This window comes from Leiobunum rupestre, chromosome 8 (genome assembly GCF_980474605.1).
Source record: "Leiobunum rupestre chromosome 8, qqLeiRupe1.1.hap1, whole genome shotgun sequence".
Classification (NCBI taxonomy): Eukaryota; Metazoa; Arthropoda; class Arachnida; order Opiliones; family Sclerosomatidae; genus Leiobunum; species Leiobunum rupestre.
Genome location: NC_143391.1, coordinates 54,927,807 through 54,946,529, shown reverse-complemented (window position 1 = coordinate 54,946,529; position 18,723 = coordinate 54,927,807). Strand labels below are relative to the sequence as shown.

The window sequence follows — 18,723 nt, the reverse complement described above, 5'->3', positions numbered from 1 at the left end:
ATTTGGAAAATAATTAAATAAAAGCAATTATCTATACAAATAAATTTCCATCAATTCCTATCAATTTTGATCGTTTTGGATCGAAACTATTGATTTTGATAATTTTTTTCTGTGTTATTAACATTTTTCAATTTTGAAAAAAAAAATATTTGAAACAAATTTGAGATAGTTGGTCGAATTTAGTTTATTTTTATATAGTTTTTACAAAACTTTAAAATTGGGCTAATTTAGATCTATCATTTTCCAATTTTGGCAAAGTTTGATCAAATTGACCAAAATAAATACTTTGTTTATCTATACATTAATCAAATTTTACACAACTTATAAATTTCCGTCAATTCCTATGAATTTTGATCGAAACTACGGTTGTTGATCAATATTTTTTCAATTTTATATTTGTTTTTTTTTTAATTTAAAACAAAATTATTTTAATCAATATTGAAATATTTTTTCCAATTTAAGCCATATCGGTTCATTTTCACCCATTTGGTTCAAATTGATCAAAATGTGATCAATTTTGGTATTTTTAAATTTTAAATTTTTTTTTAATTTTTGCACAGGGGGGGGGGGCCTTGGAATCGGTCACAATCCCATGTTATTTTCAATGGTAAAATTGCCATTTTATGTTTTCAAAAACATTTATCGTTGCCATGGCAAAACCGTTGCCCATTGAATAAATTCCCTTTAGGATTTTTCAAGTTACATGAAGTTCTACCAATCCCCCGAGTTTGAACAAAATCGGTGTGTAACACCTCGGATCGTCTCCGGCTCCATTAAGTTGCCCCCCCCCCCCACCCAATCGTATACTGGAACTAATGTATGGAAACGATTGCGCTAATCGTGCGCTCTCATGCGTCACCATTTTTATCTTGTGCGCCACTACGGTTCAGCCGCCAAACAAGAAAGAAAGTGGGGGGGGGGCAATTTAACGACGAGCCCACCCACATCAGAATATCGATACGTAAGTAGGCTCATTCGATTGCGCTCGTCGTGCGCTCTTATGCGCCACCTTTATTTTCGTTTGCGCTGCTTTAGTTTTAAAAATAGATCGAAAAACAAGTGGGGGGGGGGCTAACGACAGCCCCCCACCAATGAAATTAACTATATAAATAGCACCAAATTATAGAACTCGTCGTGCGCTTTTATGCGTCACCTTTATTTTCGTTTGCGCTGACTTCGTTCAAAAGTTACAATTGAAAACCGGCTAAATATTAAAATTTATCATTTTTTTCTATTATAGTGAAAATTTCCAATATCCAATTTTTAGTTCCTTTATTTTGAACGCTACTTGTTGGTCATATATCTGAAATTTATAACGTGCATTATTTTCATTAGGAATATTAAATTATTTTCATATTCACAACTTACGAATTCTGGTGGTGATTTGAACTATGAACTTCCTTGACGCCATGAAGCTTCTTTAGTTCGATTAAAGCCCGACAAAGGGTTAAAAACCCCTCAAGTCGAGACTTGGAGGAGTGCTAATCAGTGGCGCCGATCCCATGAGGGCAGCGGGGCCGAAGCCCCCATTGGGAAAAATCAATGACAAAAAGACATGCGAGTTGGAGAATGCGAAAAAAAAAATAAATAAAGGGAGAGACGAAAACAAATGAGAAAATTAGAAAATAGAGGTTAAGAATCAAGTAACGCGAGAGGAATCTTTAAAATGAAAAGCGGCGAAACGTGTGGCGATTGGGGATAGAAACAATGTCTTGGGGGAGGGAATTCCAGTCATTAACAACACTACAGGAAAAATGATTTAGACGCTGAGCGGTACGAACTAAGAGAGAAGAAATCGGCCAAATTTTGAGAAAAGTTATTATAGAAACAATCGTGAAGCAAACAGATATCATTAACACGGTGTCGAAGATGTACCGGATCGATGTGAAGGTACTGCAAGCGAGATGGAGCAGGGAGAGACGAAATTTGGTGGGGAAGCTTAGCGAAGGCATTTTGAGCTTGTTGGAGAGCAAGGATATCCGATTGGAGACGAAGGAACAGAAATACAAGTGGGGCAGAATAAGGGAATTATAAAGGGTACTAGGAGAGCGGAAGAAAATATTGCGACGGACAACACCAGTAATAGAGCGAATTTTCTTAGAAATTTTGTTAGCGTGACTCGAGAATTTCAGAGAAGGATCCACAATAATGCCTAAATCGCGTTCAGAGAGAGTGGTGTTAATTGGGGCATCCCTTATAAAATATGCGTGATTGGGGTTATTCCTTCCTAAGATAACCCCTTCGAGTCAGCCCAGAAAACAACAGCGTCAAGGTTAGATTGAAGACACGGACAATCGGGAGAGGATTTGATTCAATGAAATAATTTAGTGTCATCCGCAAAGAGCTCAATGAGCGCATAACGAACAATATCAGGGAGGGAGTTAACTAAGACGTTAAACGGAAGGGCGCCAAGGATAGAACCCTGGTGGACACCACAATGGACATCAGCCCAATCAGAGGCTTCACCGTGAACCACAACACGCTGTTAACGAGAAGAAAGGTAATCCGCGAGCCAAGCAAGCACATCACCCCAAACACCGGCGTGTTGAAGGGCGGAAATAATAGCGGCGTGGGGGAGGGAGTCGAACGCCTTTCTAAAATCCAGAAGAATTACGTCGACGGCGAAGCCCTGATCAAGCCAACTTGACCAACGTTTAGAAGCAGACAGGATGTTAGAGAGACAGGATCGTTTAGGTAGAAAGCCATGTTGAGCATTACTGAAAAACATTGAGGAAGCGAGGAAGCTAAGCAGCTGTTCAAAAGCCATGGCTTCAGACAATTTAGGAACCTGGTTTAAAACGCAAATGGGGAGAAAGTTAGATGGAAAAACGCAGGGACCCTTTTTGTGAATTGACGTGACATTTGCCTCCTTCTTGGAAGGAGGCAACGAACAATTCGAGAAAGAGAACGAAATAAGAAGGTAAAGGGGGAAACAAGGGAAGGGGCACAATTGCGTAATAAGAGTGGATGAATACCGTTGGAGCCCGGATACTTGTCAATTTTTAGTTTCCCAAGTTGACGACTAATATCAGCTGGCGTACACGCAAAATTTGTCAAAAGTAGAGAGAGAGGCAGCGCAAGAAGGAGACGGGACAAAGGGCAGAGGTTGAATAGCAGAGGCAAAATACTGATTCAAAACATTGGCGGCCTCCTAGGAAGAAGTCGTAGAGGAGCCATCAGATTTTTTCATTTCAATTATTTTATGGCGAGAAACGCGAAATCGATTGACATGATAATAGAAAGCTTTAGGGTTGACCTTTATAAGACTGGAAAGAGCTGTCTCAGATTTTCTCCTCAAATTACGCGAGTGATTAGTGTGGCCGTTGCGAGCCTTACGATAAGAGGCAACATGTGCAGAGATAACTGACTGGGAAGCGTGTCGTTTATTATATTGATTTCGGCGACACCAGGCAATAGATTTAACTTTTCTGCTTAAGGCCGAGCGGTGGTTAGAGTTACTATTACGATGCTTCGGCTTACTAAATGGGATAAAGGACGAAATCCCGGCAGTTAAGAGGGTATGAAAGGCAACCCAAGAGTCAGCGAGGGAATCACGGGAAAGCGTCAGAGACCAAACAATACGCGAAAGAAAGTCATTAAAAGCGTCATTGTTCCCTTTGTAGAAATTAGGTTAAGATCTAAAAATGGGAGCCATGCAAAGCAAATATAATACCGTGGTCACTAGTACCCAAAGGAGAAAAAAGAGAAATGTTAGAAACCAGACCGGGGTCAGAGGAAAAATTTAAATCCAGAATATTGTCGCGACACAGTGCACCGGCAGATCTACTTGGGAAATTATCAAACTGGGAGAGGGAGGAATCTGTTATACAATCAAGAAAGAGTTTCGTTTGGGCACAGGCACCTACACGCGGAATATTATTAAGCCAGTCTATAGAGGGATAATTAAAGTCTCCTAAGAGCGATAAACGTCACAATGAGAACAAAGAGCAGAGATAAAAGAAATAGCATACGCGTGGTTGTGATAATGAGCATTATTTGGCGTACGATATCTTATAAATTTAAAACACTAGCCTGATAAATCAAGTAGGAAGTCAGAATTTCTAAGGAATTCGGAGCAACGTGTCTGCCATACGTTTTCAATACGTTTCAACTTCTATAAAATGTTTTTGAGGAAGGTAAGCCGTTTAGTTAATACGGAAGCGACGCCAAGAAGACAATCAATTTTTTTCCTGGGGTACTACGTTTAAGCGACGGCTGTCGAGTAGGTGAGATAATAAAAAACATCGCGTGATTTTAAACTCGATAAATATTGTTAAGCACTTTACATGTAGTACACCAGAAATACGGGTAAGGTTTATAGAAATTGATACGGGGTTGTCTGGTAGTTATCGCTCCCGTATATTTTAGGCAAATAACACTCTGCGTAAGGTATCTATTTCTTTAATATATCTATGGTAGCACCATCCATAGCAAAAAAGTGTTGCCAGTAGCCTCATTCCAAGTTTATTAGTGAGTTTCGGCCCCCATTGAAAAAAAAAGCGATCGGCGCCACTGGTGCTAATCGTACATGTCCTAGTACGTAGCAAAGGCCTTCCGGAACTGAGCACGGTCGGGAACGACCTTTAGGTACTCCGGAAGGGAATTCCACTCCTGTATGGAGGAGGGGAGAAATGAATGTTTGCGAACGGCAAGTCTGAAGCCCGGAAAGATCTTAGAGGCGACCCGATTCCCTCTTAGGGGCGACGCCAGTCGGACAAGACCGCCGAGATGGGGGGGCAAAGGCACCACAGGAGCGATGAACCACGCTATTTATGATAATGAGACGATAAAGACGGCGGTGCAAAGCTAAGGTATCCCATTTGTTGTTCTTGAGCACGTTTGTCATCGACGTACTCCACGCGAATCCAACGCTGGTCGCGAAACGAAGGGCACGCCGCTGGATACTGTCAACCGCGTGGACGCCACTTGCAGTTGATGGGGACCAGACGGCCGGACAGTACTCCAGGATCGGAAGGACGTAGGTTTTAACTCCGAACGACTTCATCGCGAAGGAGCAGTGGGACAAGTGTCGGCGGATGAAACCAAAGGCCCTAGCGGCTTGGGCAATGACACGGTTGATGTGAGTGGACCACTCCAGGGTGTCTGTTAAGGTCACTCCGAGATTTTTTTGAGAGGAGACTGTGCACGGGTCAGCGCCTTGAAGGACATATTTCGCTGAGTGAACTGGTTGACCAACTCTGCGAAGAGAAAGAACTGATAACTTTGCAGAGTTTAGCGGTATCAGCCACTGCTCACTCCACTTTCCGATAGTATCGAGGTCAGATTGAAGAGAAACGCAGTCCTGTGTCGAGAAGATCGGCCTGGAGAGTGCTATGTCATCCGCGAAGATGTAAAGTTGCGAGACGACGTTGTCTCCGATGTCGTTAATTTAGATTATGAAGAGGAAAGGCCTCAGGACCGATCCTTGCGGTACGCCAGAGGAAACAGGGAGCCAGTTGGAGGTGGCACGGGGGAGTACCACTCGAAACTCCTTGTTCTGATAGGCAGTTCAGGGTCCTACCCCTGACCCCGTAGGAGTAAAGTTTGGCCTTGAGGAGCTCATGCGGAACCGAATCAAAGGCTTTGTGAAAGTCAAGGAAAATGATATCTTGTTGACCGGCTTGCTCCAGCCCAGACGTCCAGGCGTCAATGCAGCAAATGAGCTGAGTTTCAGTGCTGAAGCCATTACGGAAACCATGCTGGGACGGACTCATGAGGTTGTGCTGGATGAAGTGAGCCGAGATGGTGGACGCACTGAAATGCTAGTCGGCTTTGAGGACCTGTGACAGGAGTGCAATCGGGCGGTTCTCCGTTGGGTCAGAGTTGTCTCCACTCTTAGGGATCGGCGTGACGTTGGCCCGACGCCAGTCATCCGGGATTTCTCAAGTGTCGTAGGAGAGCTGGAAAATGACAGTCAGAGGAGTGGCTAAAACATCGGCACACCTGCGAAGGACCCAGCCTGGATGCCATCTGGGCCCGGAGCTTTTTGTGGTTTGACCTTTGTGAGCAGCTGGTGAATGCCTTTGACCGAGTAGTTTATGTCGAAAATTGGTGGGGCACGTGGTTCCAGGAAAAGAACGGCGGAAGGTGGAAGTCAGGAGATTGGATTTGGCAGCTGGAGTGGTGTATGACTGCCCTGAGCGGGAGAGGTCAGGTACTCCAGTCACTGTCACCTTCATATTTACGAACTCGTTTTTCGCCGTTCTTGTTTTGTTAACCTATTACCTTATTTAAAAAAAAGATTGTTATTCTGTATTTTCTGTATTTTCTTAATTGTTTTCATTAAACTTCACCGGTGACTTCGGGCGCATCCCGCCTGTGCTTCTCCTCTCCTGCCCTTCGCGGGGTTGGGCTGTGGTTGGGTTCGGCAGGGTCCTCCTTCCGCGTTGTCGTTGTCGGCTTGTTCCGTTGGCTGTGTTTTCGCTATTCCCCCCTTCCAAATTTCTCTGCAAAACTACCCCGTTTCTGCAACACCCCCGGTATGTATTTTTACGGTACGGGGGTATATAAATCCATTAATCCATGTCACCTTCATAGAGACGAGCTTGTAGAACTCCTTCCTGTGGGTTGTTAAGTCGGAAGCCACCACCCTCCTACGCATTGTAACCCGGCCACCTGAATTAAGGGCTTCAAAAGTCGCATGATGACTTAGGCCTAAGGTGTACCTTGGGTATTATCCTAGCTGATTATTATGTTAGCAGCCATAGGGCACAGCCGAGAACGATTATAGCGTCGCTTCGTGATACGCATCAGACGGCGGAGAGAGGAGCTGACCCACGGGAGATTATTCGAGAGGAGAGCTTCTTCATCGGAACTTAGGCAGCGATCGCCTGGGTGATGGTAGTAGTGAGTGCGCTCCACGCCTCTGCAATAGAAGTAGTGGGCGTCACTTTAACAGTTGCCAACGACCTCTCCATAGCAACGAAATCGGTCTTGTTGTAGTCAGGGACGGAACGGGCGGGGGGCAAACCACTCGGATTCTGAGAAGGAGAATGTCGTGATCACTGACTCCAGGTAGATGGGAGATGTCCTGAAGTAGGTTGTCGTCAGAGACCAGCACAAGGTCAAGAATATTGGCGGCCACGTCCTTGACCCTGGTAGGCTCGGTGACTCGTGGGTAAAATGAGAGACCAACAGCATGTGAAGAAAGCTTGAAGCCACTCGTGAGCGTAGCCCAGTCAACAGTGGGAAAGTTGAAATCACCGATTATGATGAAAGAATGCACTCTTATTGTTAATGTAGTTAATCGTTTTTAATCGAATATTTTTTGGTATTAACGTCTCAATATGAATATAATCATTAAAGACACAGTAATTAAAATGCCTTATTATCCTTAATACTCAGGATTCGGTAGAAATAGAATGCATTTTCCAATTCAAAAGAAACACGAGCGAACTATTTTTAATTTTAACTTGGATATTTTATAATTTGGTTGGACACCGAAACGAGTAATGAAGGCGCTCAGTTCCGAATAATGTTAATATAAAACTCTAAAGAGTCCTGAATGCGCTTGCTTAACGCCCAATGCAGATTTTCAGCAGTTGGCGAAAGGAAGCGAAGTTGAAGTGTGATCATGAATGCACTCATTGTTACCATAAGTATAGAGCTGCATTAGGTACTCTGTCATCCGTTACGAAAAAGGAAAGAATAAATCGTACTATGTTCGCTTACTCGTTATGCCAAAACGTAGATTCCTTTTATATATTTGGAAAGTTTTATAATAATTTTATGATGTAAGAAATAAAAAATGCCAATATTCCAATGCAATATTAATTGTTTCTAGTGGTCGGCATTATCCATCCATTATCCGAGAAAATGTTGTATAAGTTTAAAAATTTATACTCCGGGGTAATACCCAAAAGGATAATTTTCGGTTGGTTAATGATATATTTTAGAGAATAAATTAACCGAACATAAAATATTTATTTTATTTTAAAAAGTACTAATTTTTTTAGATTAGCAAAGCAATTTAATTATTATTCGTAATCGATTTACGGCAAATATTATTTTTCGAATATTAATATTTCAGGAAAAATTCTATTTAAAAAAAACGAACAATCTTCAGCGGTTAGCTGCTCTTTAAATTAATCATACCAAAAATTTAAAAATATATTCTTTAAAAATATTTTTTTTTGCGAGAAAGTGGTTAATTGATCAGACGGATAAAGAATGGTTTTTATTCATTAAATGAAATAACCGCTGATTTTTATTTTTCAAATATCTTTGTTTCGAAAGAACATTTGTGGTATACAAAAAATTATTCTTTGACAGATTTATCTATACGGATAATAATAGTTATCGGTTAACCGTAATAAATGGTTTATCCGAATAAAATAACTGAAACAAATAAGGTGATAGACTTCCGATAATTATTCATTATTCAAATCACCGAGCACTAGTGTAGCCGCCAGACTAAGGAAAGCCAAATTACTATTTGGACAATTCTAATACAGATATATTTATATTTCATTTTTTTAGAGGTAAAGTGAAATATTTTCAATTTGTTTTTAATAAAATTTTTATTTTTTCAATATCTAATTAAAATTAAAATCTTCAATTTTGCGCCCCTACAATTTTTGCGTCCTGGGACGGTGCTGGGTAACACATCATAATGCCTAAATCATCGAATAATTTCGGGCGGAGAAAGTCGGATCCAGTTTGGATGTAAAGTTGATGAAATTGCCTGGGACATGTAGAGCTAAGTGTAAACATGGGCCAAATAATGATTTATCATTATTTGGCCCATGGTGTAAACATTGGAGAAGTGAAATTAGTGCAAGGGCCGAGAGAGTCAGGCATCATATGGACAAATGTCTGAAAAAGCGGAAAAACTTGTTAAAATAAACAGATTCTTGAATATGAGTTCAGAGAAATAAATAAATATTGGTTCTGTGGTCGATTTTTTAAATTTTATTAAAATGCAATTAACTTCATTCAGTGTCAAAATTATTGATATTATAACTTATAATTGTACGTTACACAGCTTTAAGCTATTAGAAAAGGTGTATATTTTCCGATACACACCGTACACACCTTTTTCCAATTCGACGATCTCTACCGAAGACGGAAAGAAAAAAGTGTGTCGGGTGTGTCGGTGTGTCGTTAAGTCAATTAGAAAAGGTGTGTATGATGCGTAACACACCGTACACACCGTTTTCCAAATCACCGACCTCTACCGAAGATCAAAACTCTTACAATTTTATCTCAGTTTAAGAACATTGGAAGATCGAGAACTTTGGTAAGAATAAGTCGCTATAGCATATTTATTAAAGTAACGTTGATTAAAATGTAACTACCCTACATAAATATTTATTTTGATTGTATTTTAAACTCTTTATAAAAATGATCTTCTAATGAAAATAAATCATTCTGGTATTTGATCAGTTTTGTATTTTTTATGCCAAAATTTATTTATTTATTTTTTTAACTATTAATCTAAGAGTTACCACTTTATTTCTAATAACCTATGATAGTTTTATGTAACAAAACCCATATAACTTTAGTTACGTGGATTTTGCTTTTAAAAGTAATTCGATTTAAAACTATACTAATGCTCCAAAGGTCTACATGTTCTTAGGACACGTCTTTATTAATTAAATACCAACTTCAAGGACCAAATGTTATCATTTAATTTTACAGATGAATCTAAACATTTAATTTTTTTCTCAAAATGACCTCCGCCAGGTTACGTCGTTTTTGCTTTCAGGCGACGAGTGTGTGGTGTGTCTTTTAGTCAATGTAGAGGTATTCACCCGATGGTTTTACACACCCAAAACTTCGTGTTCTCACACTCGCCGGCTTACGAAGGCGTAAAATAAGACGGAGTAAAGGTATGACTGGGATTTATTATGGAGGAAGCATACTGTATCTATCAAGGCAATTAGTGAACTATATGACCTATTATAGCCAGATAACGTACAAAGTTTGTGATTTAAATTCGAAGAATTATCCCACCATTTTTAACTCGTGACGTTGTTCGTCCCTATGTTGATTAAAACGAAATCCCTCTACTAAGCAAACAACAGTTCATTACCGATATATGGAATGAACACTTAAATGAGATAATACAAATGTATTTTATATTTGTCTCGACGAAAGACGAAATTTCAAATTCGGATAATTGCGATTAATGGGAGTATAAACATAATTATGTCGGATCAAAGTTTTTCAGATTTTGCAGAAGATGAAAAATTGTAGTTTTCCAGTAGGGTATGTTTCTCGCTAAAAATGAGTTTATATAGGTAATCATATGAATTTCAATAATTGTTTTATCCATGGAAGGATAATTTTATTTTAAGGATATGTCAACGCTAGCTCTGATATGATTATTATCCCTCTGAATAAAGAAAAAGTCAGATTATTGAATGACCTTTATTAATACATTAAGCAATTTAAATAATAATTATATTTGAATCTTCGAGGAAACCAACCACAAAAGAAGATAAACCATTAAAACATCTTGCTGAAACCTGAAAAAGAAATTTTAATAATAAACTTAAAAAGCCATAAATTGATAGTGTTTAATTATTAAAGCAACAAGAGTTTGAAGACCAAAACTCTTACAACGTCATTTAATACCATCGCTAAATGATTTGATGGTATTTATGATTGTACATTACCCAGCTTCACTTAGTATCATACTTATGGATATTCTTACTTATGATTGTGCGTTTCACAGCTTCATTCAGTGTCATACTTATGGAGATAATTACTTATGATTGTACGTAACACAGCGTTAATCTACAGCCGATCTCTACCGAAGGCGGAAACAAAAATGTGTATAAGGTGTGTCGATCACTGCATTGTTTAGTCAATTAGAAAAGGTGTGTATTTTGCGATACACACCATACACACCTTTTTCCAATTCGTCGATCTCTACCGAAGACAAAGACTCGTACAGCGTCATTTATAAACCATCGCTAATTGATATAAAGATTTCACTAAGTATCATACTTATTGGACATTGTTTCTTATGATTGTACGTTCAACACACCATTCTTAACTCCATTTAGTGTCGTATCTTTATATATAATTATTTTGATTTTACATTTCACAGCTTCATTCTTAGTCATACTTATAGATATTCTTACTTATGATTGTACGTTTCACAGCTTCATTCAGTGTCATACTTATGGAGATAATTACTTATGATTGTACGTAACACAGCTTTAGGCTATTGGGAAAAGGTGTGTATTTGCGATACACACCGTACACACCTTTTTCCAATTCGCCGGTCTCTTCGAAGACGGAATCAAAAAAGTGTGTCGGGTGTGTCGGTGTGTCGTTTAGTCAATTAGAAAAGTTGTGTATTATTTTCCGATATACACCGTACACACCTTTTTCCAATTCGAAGATCGAGTCGCTTAACGACGAAGAAATGCGTGTATGTAGCTGAAACACTGTGAAAAATAGTTTGTGTTGGGACATTAGTCGTTGCGAACTAGAGAGAAAACCGGTTTGTCGAGTGTGTACGGTGTGTGAGGTGTGTTTTTTAGTCTGGGAGTTGAGGGGGAAAAAAGTGTGACGGGTTAGTCAAGCCCGATTAGTTTTTCAATTTTTTTTTCAAAAGAGTGATTGTTTCGATATTTTTGCTATTAAGCCTTTATCGATTGCGTTATTATTATACCTTTTCTATTCGTTATTTTTTCTCTGAAGCCTTAATCGATTCGGTTATTATTATACATTTCTCTAATCGTTATTTTTGCTCTGAAGCTCAAATCGACTGGGTTATAATTAAACATTTTTCTATTCGTTATTTTTGCTCTGAATCCTAAATCTACTGGGTATTAGCCTAGCTGATTACTATTATTAAAAAAAAAGTGTGACGGGTTAGTCAAGCCCGATTAGTTTTTCAATTTTTTTTCAAAAGAGTTATTGTTTCGATATTTTTGCTATTAAGCCTAAATCAATTGCGTTATTATTATACCTTTTTCTATTCGTTATTTTTCTCTGAAGCCTTAATAGATTGGGTTATTATTATACATTTTTCTATTCGTTATTTTTGCTCTGAAGCCTAAATCGACTGGGTTATTATGAAACATATTTCTATTCGTTATTTTTCTCTGAAGTCTAAATCGACTGGGTTATTATTATACATTTTTCTATTCGTTATTTTTGCTCTCCACCAGTAAACAAGATGAAGAATATTTTAACGCATTAATCATTGTATACTCATGAATTGTCATCCTTTAAGATATTATAATATTTAATTTTTATGCATTTCGATAGTTTCTATTAAGACTTTACGAAATAATACAGCGTAAAATTTAAAAAAAAATATTTCTGAAATGCATTGTTTAGAATTAGGCGAACTTATTTTAACTTTCGAAAATGGATATAGAAAATTCTAGAACTCCAATTTAATTATAATATAACATCGAAATAATATCATATGAATTCAACGCCATTTTTGTAAATGCCGTTTAAAATGTATTAACGGTCCTAAGACCAAAGAAAACCAATTATATCTTTAAGTTTATTTACTAATATAATTTCAAATCTTGGTTAATCTAATCGTGCCGTATAAATAAAAACCATGCTAAATAGCCAACGTATCTTGCATAAGGTCACTGAAGCGTTTTATCGAACAAGAAACTACTACATAAGTTAATTTATAGTTTATTATGATTCTATCGGATGAAATTGGAGCTGATTAATTTAAGGTGACAGCGTGCTTCGGTGGGAGATACCGAAACTCTTAAATTTGTGATGTGTTCTTCAGAACTTGATAAAATTCCTTTTGAGTACTTTTTCAGGCATCACATAGCAACCGAATCTGACATTTCAAGAATACGGTTGAGCAAGATAACGTTTTTTGTTAAGTTCCGGTTTTATTTTTCTAAATAAAAGGCGCAGTAATCGTTTAATATTCGTAGCAGCTTGTTAATGTGTTACTCGCATTTGGATACTCAAATACAAAAATAAGTAAGTGTACTTTTTTCTTTATAAAGATAGCCATAGATTAATAACGTCTAAATGGCAAAATAGCATGACGTAAAATCCTACCTAATTTCACGGTTAAATCTAACATATTATCAAGAAAAATAAAAACCTTGACTATGTACCTTTTTTACGATTGAAAACAGATAATATTACCCCTAAAAAGGATATCTATCGTTAAAGTTATGATTTATCAAGTGAATACAATAGCTAGGCCCAAAGCTTAAATTAACGGCAACGGATACGCGTGACTTTATTTCACAATAAGAATTCCCCTTTAAAGAAAATTATAACCTAATGCAACCTTGTAACTTATTTTTAACTTTCAAATTATTACTATACCACATATTTTAAGCAATTTTTGATAACACCAAAACGTTAAGCCGAGACAAATAACGAACAATGTGGGCTTGTTTTCCTCTTTGTTCCGTCTCTCTCAGTTAATTGTACTGACTTAAGACAGATTCACTGGGGGTAGGTAGATGATTGTTTTACTCGAAATTTGAATTAATATTGGTGATGAGAGATTCACTTGAGGTGGGTAGATGGTTGTTTGAGAGCATCAATTCGTTAAGCTTATCAGTGGTGTTATTTAGACGGCACATACGAAGACATTGAATTGGCCGTTTCCTTAATGACCATTTTATACATTGATTCCAAAGAGTTAAGAATTTTATTTTGGCCGTCTTCAGTCAGCAAAACCTATCCAACCCTTAACCGACTCTCATTATCTTAACAGACTACTAACCGATAGAGCTGTGCTACATGGGCGGTGTACCGGTTTTAAACCAACAGTTATCAAACCGGTTTAAGACAATTATTTTAGTTTTATCAAACATGTTTAAGACAATTATTTTAAAATCAAATTTATGTTTAAGGTTTTAAATTAACAGATTTAATCATAATCTAAAAAATTTAGTTATCCGTACCTGAAAACGCAGATTCTCTACATGATTTAAATCTACCTGTAGAAATCACATTTGAAACTATTATTTTGGTTATTTATTAGATGATAAACATTTTAAAACCACAAGTCAACTCTTAAGAAAACCAAAGATTTTGCCAAAAGAGTAGAGGTCGGCGTTTGGATAAAAATTCACCGTTTATTTGGATAATATCCATAAACAAAAATTATCCAACAAATAATCAGTTATTTTTGGCTTTTTCCCATATTAAATCGTTTCTATCCATGGATAAACGGTTAACCGCAATTTTTATGATTAATTGAAATTTGGCCAGTTAATTTATCTGTTACGCCGATCTCTACAAAAGACGAAACCTTAGATATTGCTCGAAAATTAAATATTGAAATGAAAAAAACTATTTTTACAAGCGATTCCTCATTAACGTGTAGGGAATCTTGTACACTATACAGCGTGTCTTAATTTGATCGGCCCAGGCAATTTTCTCAAACACTTTACCTTCTAGAAATGTGAAATTTTCAGTATCTACTCTCTCGGTAGAGATCGGTGTTATTTGTGCATTTCAGAAAAATTGTGAAATTTCTCACGGTTTTAGAGTTTGTAGTTTTTGAACGGTAGGTGGTACACAAAATGTTTCAATGAGTAAGTTGTAGAAAACCTTTAATGGAGTTGGTATGGTCAAAATCGTACATTTTGTCACGGAAATAATAGGTCGTGAAAAATAACAAGTTGGTACTAGCCAAATGTTTTTACGCCTCATGTTATTGTAATGATAGTCTGTGAAACATTAACATGTTTTGAGCCAAATCATTGTTTTACTTTTACAAATTAGGTGTTAGAGCAAGTGCAATTATTATACTAAGGATTTACAAAAAGTGTTTTACAAATACGGTTCAATAATGTCACCGTGCTGCTATAGAAATGCGTACGCGATGAAGCATATTCTGGAACGAACCACGGACAATATCTGGAGTAAGCAGTTTGAACGCTGCAATGATTATCTGGTGCAAGTCGTTTTCACTAATGACTGGCGTCTTGTATACTTCCTGGTTAGGAGGTTCACCGTCATGCAAGAAACAAAGGCGTGGCATGTTGACTAAAGGGACATGTTCCAATGCTTCTACTACTTCATTTCGTAAAAATGCCAAGTAGCTCACCCCATTAAGCCAATTCGGAAGAAAAAATGGCTCAATGACACAATCTCCTAGTAGACCTGCCCAGACGTTTAAGCGGAATTGTACTTGATTGTGATGTGGAAATCCCCAGTGCGGATTTACATCGCTCCATATATAGTTATTCTGACGGTTAAATGGGCAGTCCCTTCCAAAGGAACACTCGTCGACCGCCGGGATCAAACGGAGGAAATCTTCGTTGGCATCCGCCATGGTTTTGAACCAGTTACCGAAATCGAACATAAGGCGCTGATCACCATCGTGAAGTGCTTGGTGGAGCGTGGCACGAAATGTGTGAAATTTATTGTGGTTAAGGACACTCCAGACATAATATTTTGACAAGTCCAAATCGGAGCATGCCATTCTTATACTTACTCGAGGGTAAGCGACAAAGAAGGCGATGACTGTGTCTTCCATATTATGACGTCCAGGTGCGCGGAAACTGGGATTCACATTGCCGTCTCCTTCGAAGGCAGCAACTGCTCGGAGAATAGTGTGGTGATTTGGTTGACTGTCAGGATATAACATTTGAAACAACCGATTGTTAAACGTGCGTTTCGATGACCATCACCGTAGTATAACTCAATCCTGCACCGCTGTTCACGAGTATAACGATTCATACTTTTTTACCGGATTACTTAGAGATAATGTTTTTCAAACAAAGCGGTGGCACTTTAAATATTAAAACGGACCCACATTTTAAAAGATTCAGAATTGAAAAAAACAGATTTCGAAAATTCAGTTGGAATAAATTAGAAATTTTGTAGAACCTAAAACCTACTTTTTCTTGTTTAATAAAAAACACCAACTTTTGGTCCCTAGAAAACGTGTGCAGGGTCCTACTGTAATTCGTTATAAAATTGCACTTTTTCTAACACTTTATTTGTAAAGGTAAAAAAACATCATCATTCCTATAACCTGAGGCGTGAAAACATTTGGGTAGTACCAGCTTGTTATTTTTCATGGCCAATTATTTCAGTAGCAAAATGTACGATTTTGACCATAACAAATCCACTTTAGGTTTTCCAGTATGCTCAACAAACTTACTCATTGAAACTTTTCGTCTACCACCTAGCGTTCAAAAACTACATGTACAAATTCTAAAACCGTGAAAAGTTTCACAATTTTTCTGAAATTCACAAATAACAACGATCTCCACCGAGAGAGTACATAAAGAAAACTTCACATTTCAAGAAGATAATAGTGTTTGAGAAAAATGGCTGGGCCGATCAAATGAGGACACCCTGTACAGACTTCAGCTTCGACTTCCCTTCTACAAATGCCTACTACCACGTCTTCACCTTTCTGCTGTCTTGCCCGGCGGACACGCTTTTCTTGAGCCATGATTTTTATAATTGTTCCTCGAAGTTCCTTTCATACATCTGAAAATGTAATTAATATTTTGAAATTGCTTAATATTATCCTAATATTTGAAATTTCTACTTTAGGGTAAAACTGCTTTAAAACCTTTTTAACACAATTGTATTTGATATACCTAGAAACATGAACCGAATCCTTCAACCGCTGTTGGTTGTTTTTGTTGTACTAATTCTCGAAGAGAATGAAGTCGACGGCATTTGCTGTTACCCGATTTGCAATATCGGTAACCACGGTTTCTATCCCATAACCAGATGTGGTGATTGCACCAGACCCACACCATTTTGCTCTTTCGGGAAGTGCAATTTCTTTGGTTGCCGTTGCGGCGACCAATGTCGACCGAGAAACTGTGATCGCTGCCATAGACAAAAAAGGAGTCCATTCTATTCCGAGGAATTAATTTCTAAAGTGGTATCTTCGAACGGCTACTTGGATTCCATCTTTCAATTGGCTGACCTTAACAATGATAGCGTTTTGGACGAATTTGAGACTGGCTATTGGCTCGAACGAAGTAACCCAGCCGGGTTTAAAGGGCACCGGAAGAGTATCGCTGAGGAGTTGAAAGAATTGGATACTAACCATGACGGGTTTATATCCAGAAGCGAAATCGACCAATAATAAAAAAAGCAAATGCATTGTAAAGAAAGATATAATATAATTTGAAATTTCAATTCATACAATTTTTTCAGTATTTGTACTGCTTAATGATAATTGATTAAAACGACAAAGTTTAAAAGTACACCAAAGTTATTTTAATTGAAACCAAAACACTGCGTTTCGGCATTTGAGGAGTACTCGGTCGTTCTCAAAGGCGTTTTGCAAATCTAATAATTAAATTATAAAAATTAATATGACTTCATAAACTCCATCTGCAATCTTTTGTCTATAAAAATATGCATTCATAACTGTTGGCTTCGTTAGTGTTATAATTTAAGAGCTATGAAAAGAAATGCCAATGTAGAATTAATACCTACAGCGCCCTCCTGAAGTCTTTACGAAGATCTCCAGGTTTCGTTTTCCTGGAACGTTTAAAAATTGTAGTAGGCTTGTTATTCAAATCGATAAACCGAATGCAGCTGGTCTACGAAACGCCAAGAAAGCAGGTCAAGACTTGCGATATGCGGCACAGAGCACCCAGTTTGCAATATAACGTTTAAAGGCTTTTTAATATTTGTTCATCATTACACTTAAATGTCCAATAGTTTGGTTAAATAAAAATGTATTCTTTGGTAAAATGAATCGTGTAATGCTTAAAGATCAATTTAAAAACGGCTCCGCGAAAGCTATTTTCGGTTGTATCAACCTGTTTTTGTTCATGACGTAATATCTAAGTAAAAATTTGACTTTTTCGATGGAGCAAATTTCATTTGTACGTTCGAGAGTACAGTCTACACATTTTTCTTTAAAATCGGATAAAACGTTTTTTTGAAAACTACAAAATCTTTTCCTATTTTTCTTAAATTTACAAATCATAACGTTCCTTTGCCAATTAATATATTTACAAATTTCAGAACTCAAGATTACACATCTTTTTAGAAAAATGCCCTGGTCGTTCGCCCTGAGACACTCTGTATATCCTCCTCCTGGTTTGGCACAATGAAAATATTTTGCGCATAACGAAAGCCTCCGGTGATTTCAAGGCTCTGGAAAAATTCTCGATTTGAAATCCTGCAAAAGACAAACGGATAGTAAAAGGTTTATTAGTAATTACGTAATTAGACTTTAAAATAAAATTTAAATAAATTGCATTTCTTTGTTAAATTATAGCATTATTTGGAATTTTAAATTACGTATTTAATGTGAATAAGATTAGCTTTATATCTTAATATTAAAATTGTAATGATAAAACATGATTACGTTTATTGAGGCATAATATTTATATTGATATATTTACGATATTCAAATAACCAAAAATGTGTAAAAATGTTTTCAAGGTTAAAGAAAAAATTGCTTTCAATTTAAATTGCATTTAAATACTTTGGATTTAATGAAGAGTAAATCTAATTAAATTTTATATATTTATATTTGGGACACAAACAATTGAAAAAAAATAAATACATTATCCAAAATTATTCGAAAATTTATGTATATGATTTTATTCAGTCTTGATAAATACGTTTGGATACAAACCCAATTTCACTTTCCTGAATAAGAAATGATCGAACCAAAATGGAAATTATTTGAATTAAAAATATTTGATACGATCTCAAAAATTGAAGTCATAAAGCTAAATTGTTCGTTGCCGTCACCTTGTTTCCCAAATTTATCTGCCTGAGTTTCAAAAGCAAATCAGACGTTTGTTCTCTTCGTAT

The 18,723-nt window shown here is 37.1% G+C and overlaps 2 protein-coding genes across 4 annotated transcripts; one reads left to right on the top strand and one right to left on the bottom strand.

Moving 5' to 3' along the window:
- Nucleotides 1-4,672: 4,672 nt before the first annotated feature.
- LOC149933739 (uncharacterized) lies at nt 4,673-5,714 on the bottom strand. Its single transcript, XM_090157399.1, has 2 exons — nt 5,522-5,714; nt 4,673-5,373 (listed from the first exon to the last, which is right to left on the bottom strand). Exons 1-2 carry the CDS (start codon nt 5,712-5,714, stop codon nt 4,673-4,675), a joined length of 894 nt encoding a protein of 297 aa, XP_090013525.1.
- Nucleotides 5,715-12,854: 7,140 nt separating this feature from the next.
- LOC149933738 (uncharacterized) lies at nt 12,855-18,100 on the top strand. 3 transcript variants are annotated; one of them, XR_016473060.1, is made up of 2 exons: nt 12,855-12,924; nt 17,923-18,100. XR_016473060.1 is itself a non-coding variant. In XM_090156783.1 (2 exons), exon 2 carries the CDS (start codon nt 16,538-16,540, stop codon nt 17,027-17,029), a length of 492 nt encoding a protein of 163 aa, XP_090012909.1. In that variant the 5' UTR covers nt 12,868-12,924; nt 16,534-16,537; the 3' UTR covers nt 17,030-17,127. The 3 variants fall into 3 exon arrangements, 2 of the variants coding, with proteins under 2 accessions (XP_090012909.1, XP_090012910.1); XM_090156783.1 differs by lacking the exon at nt 17,923-18,100 and adding an exon at nt 16,534-17,127 and having other exon boundaries at nt 12,868-12,924; XM_090156784.1 differs by lacking the exons at nt 12,855-12,924; nt 17,923-18,100 and adding exons at nt 16,232-16,424; nt 16,534-17,127.
- Nucleotides 18,101-18,723: the final 623 nt, after the last annotated feature.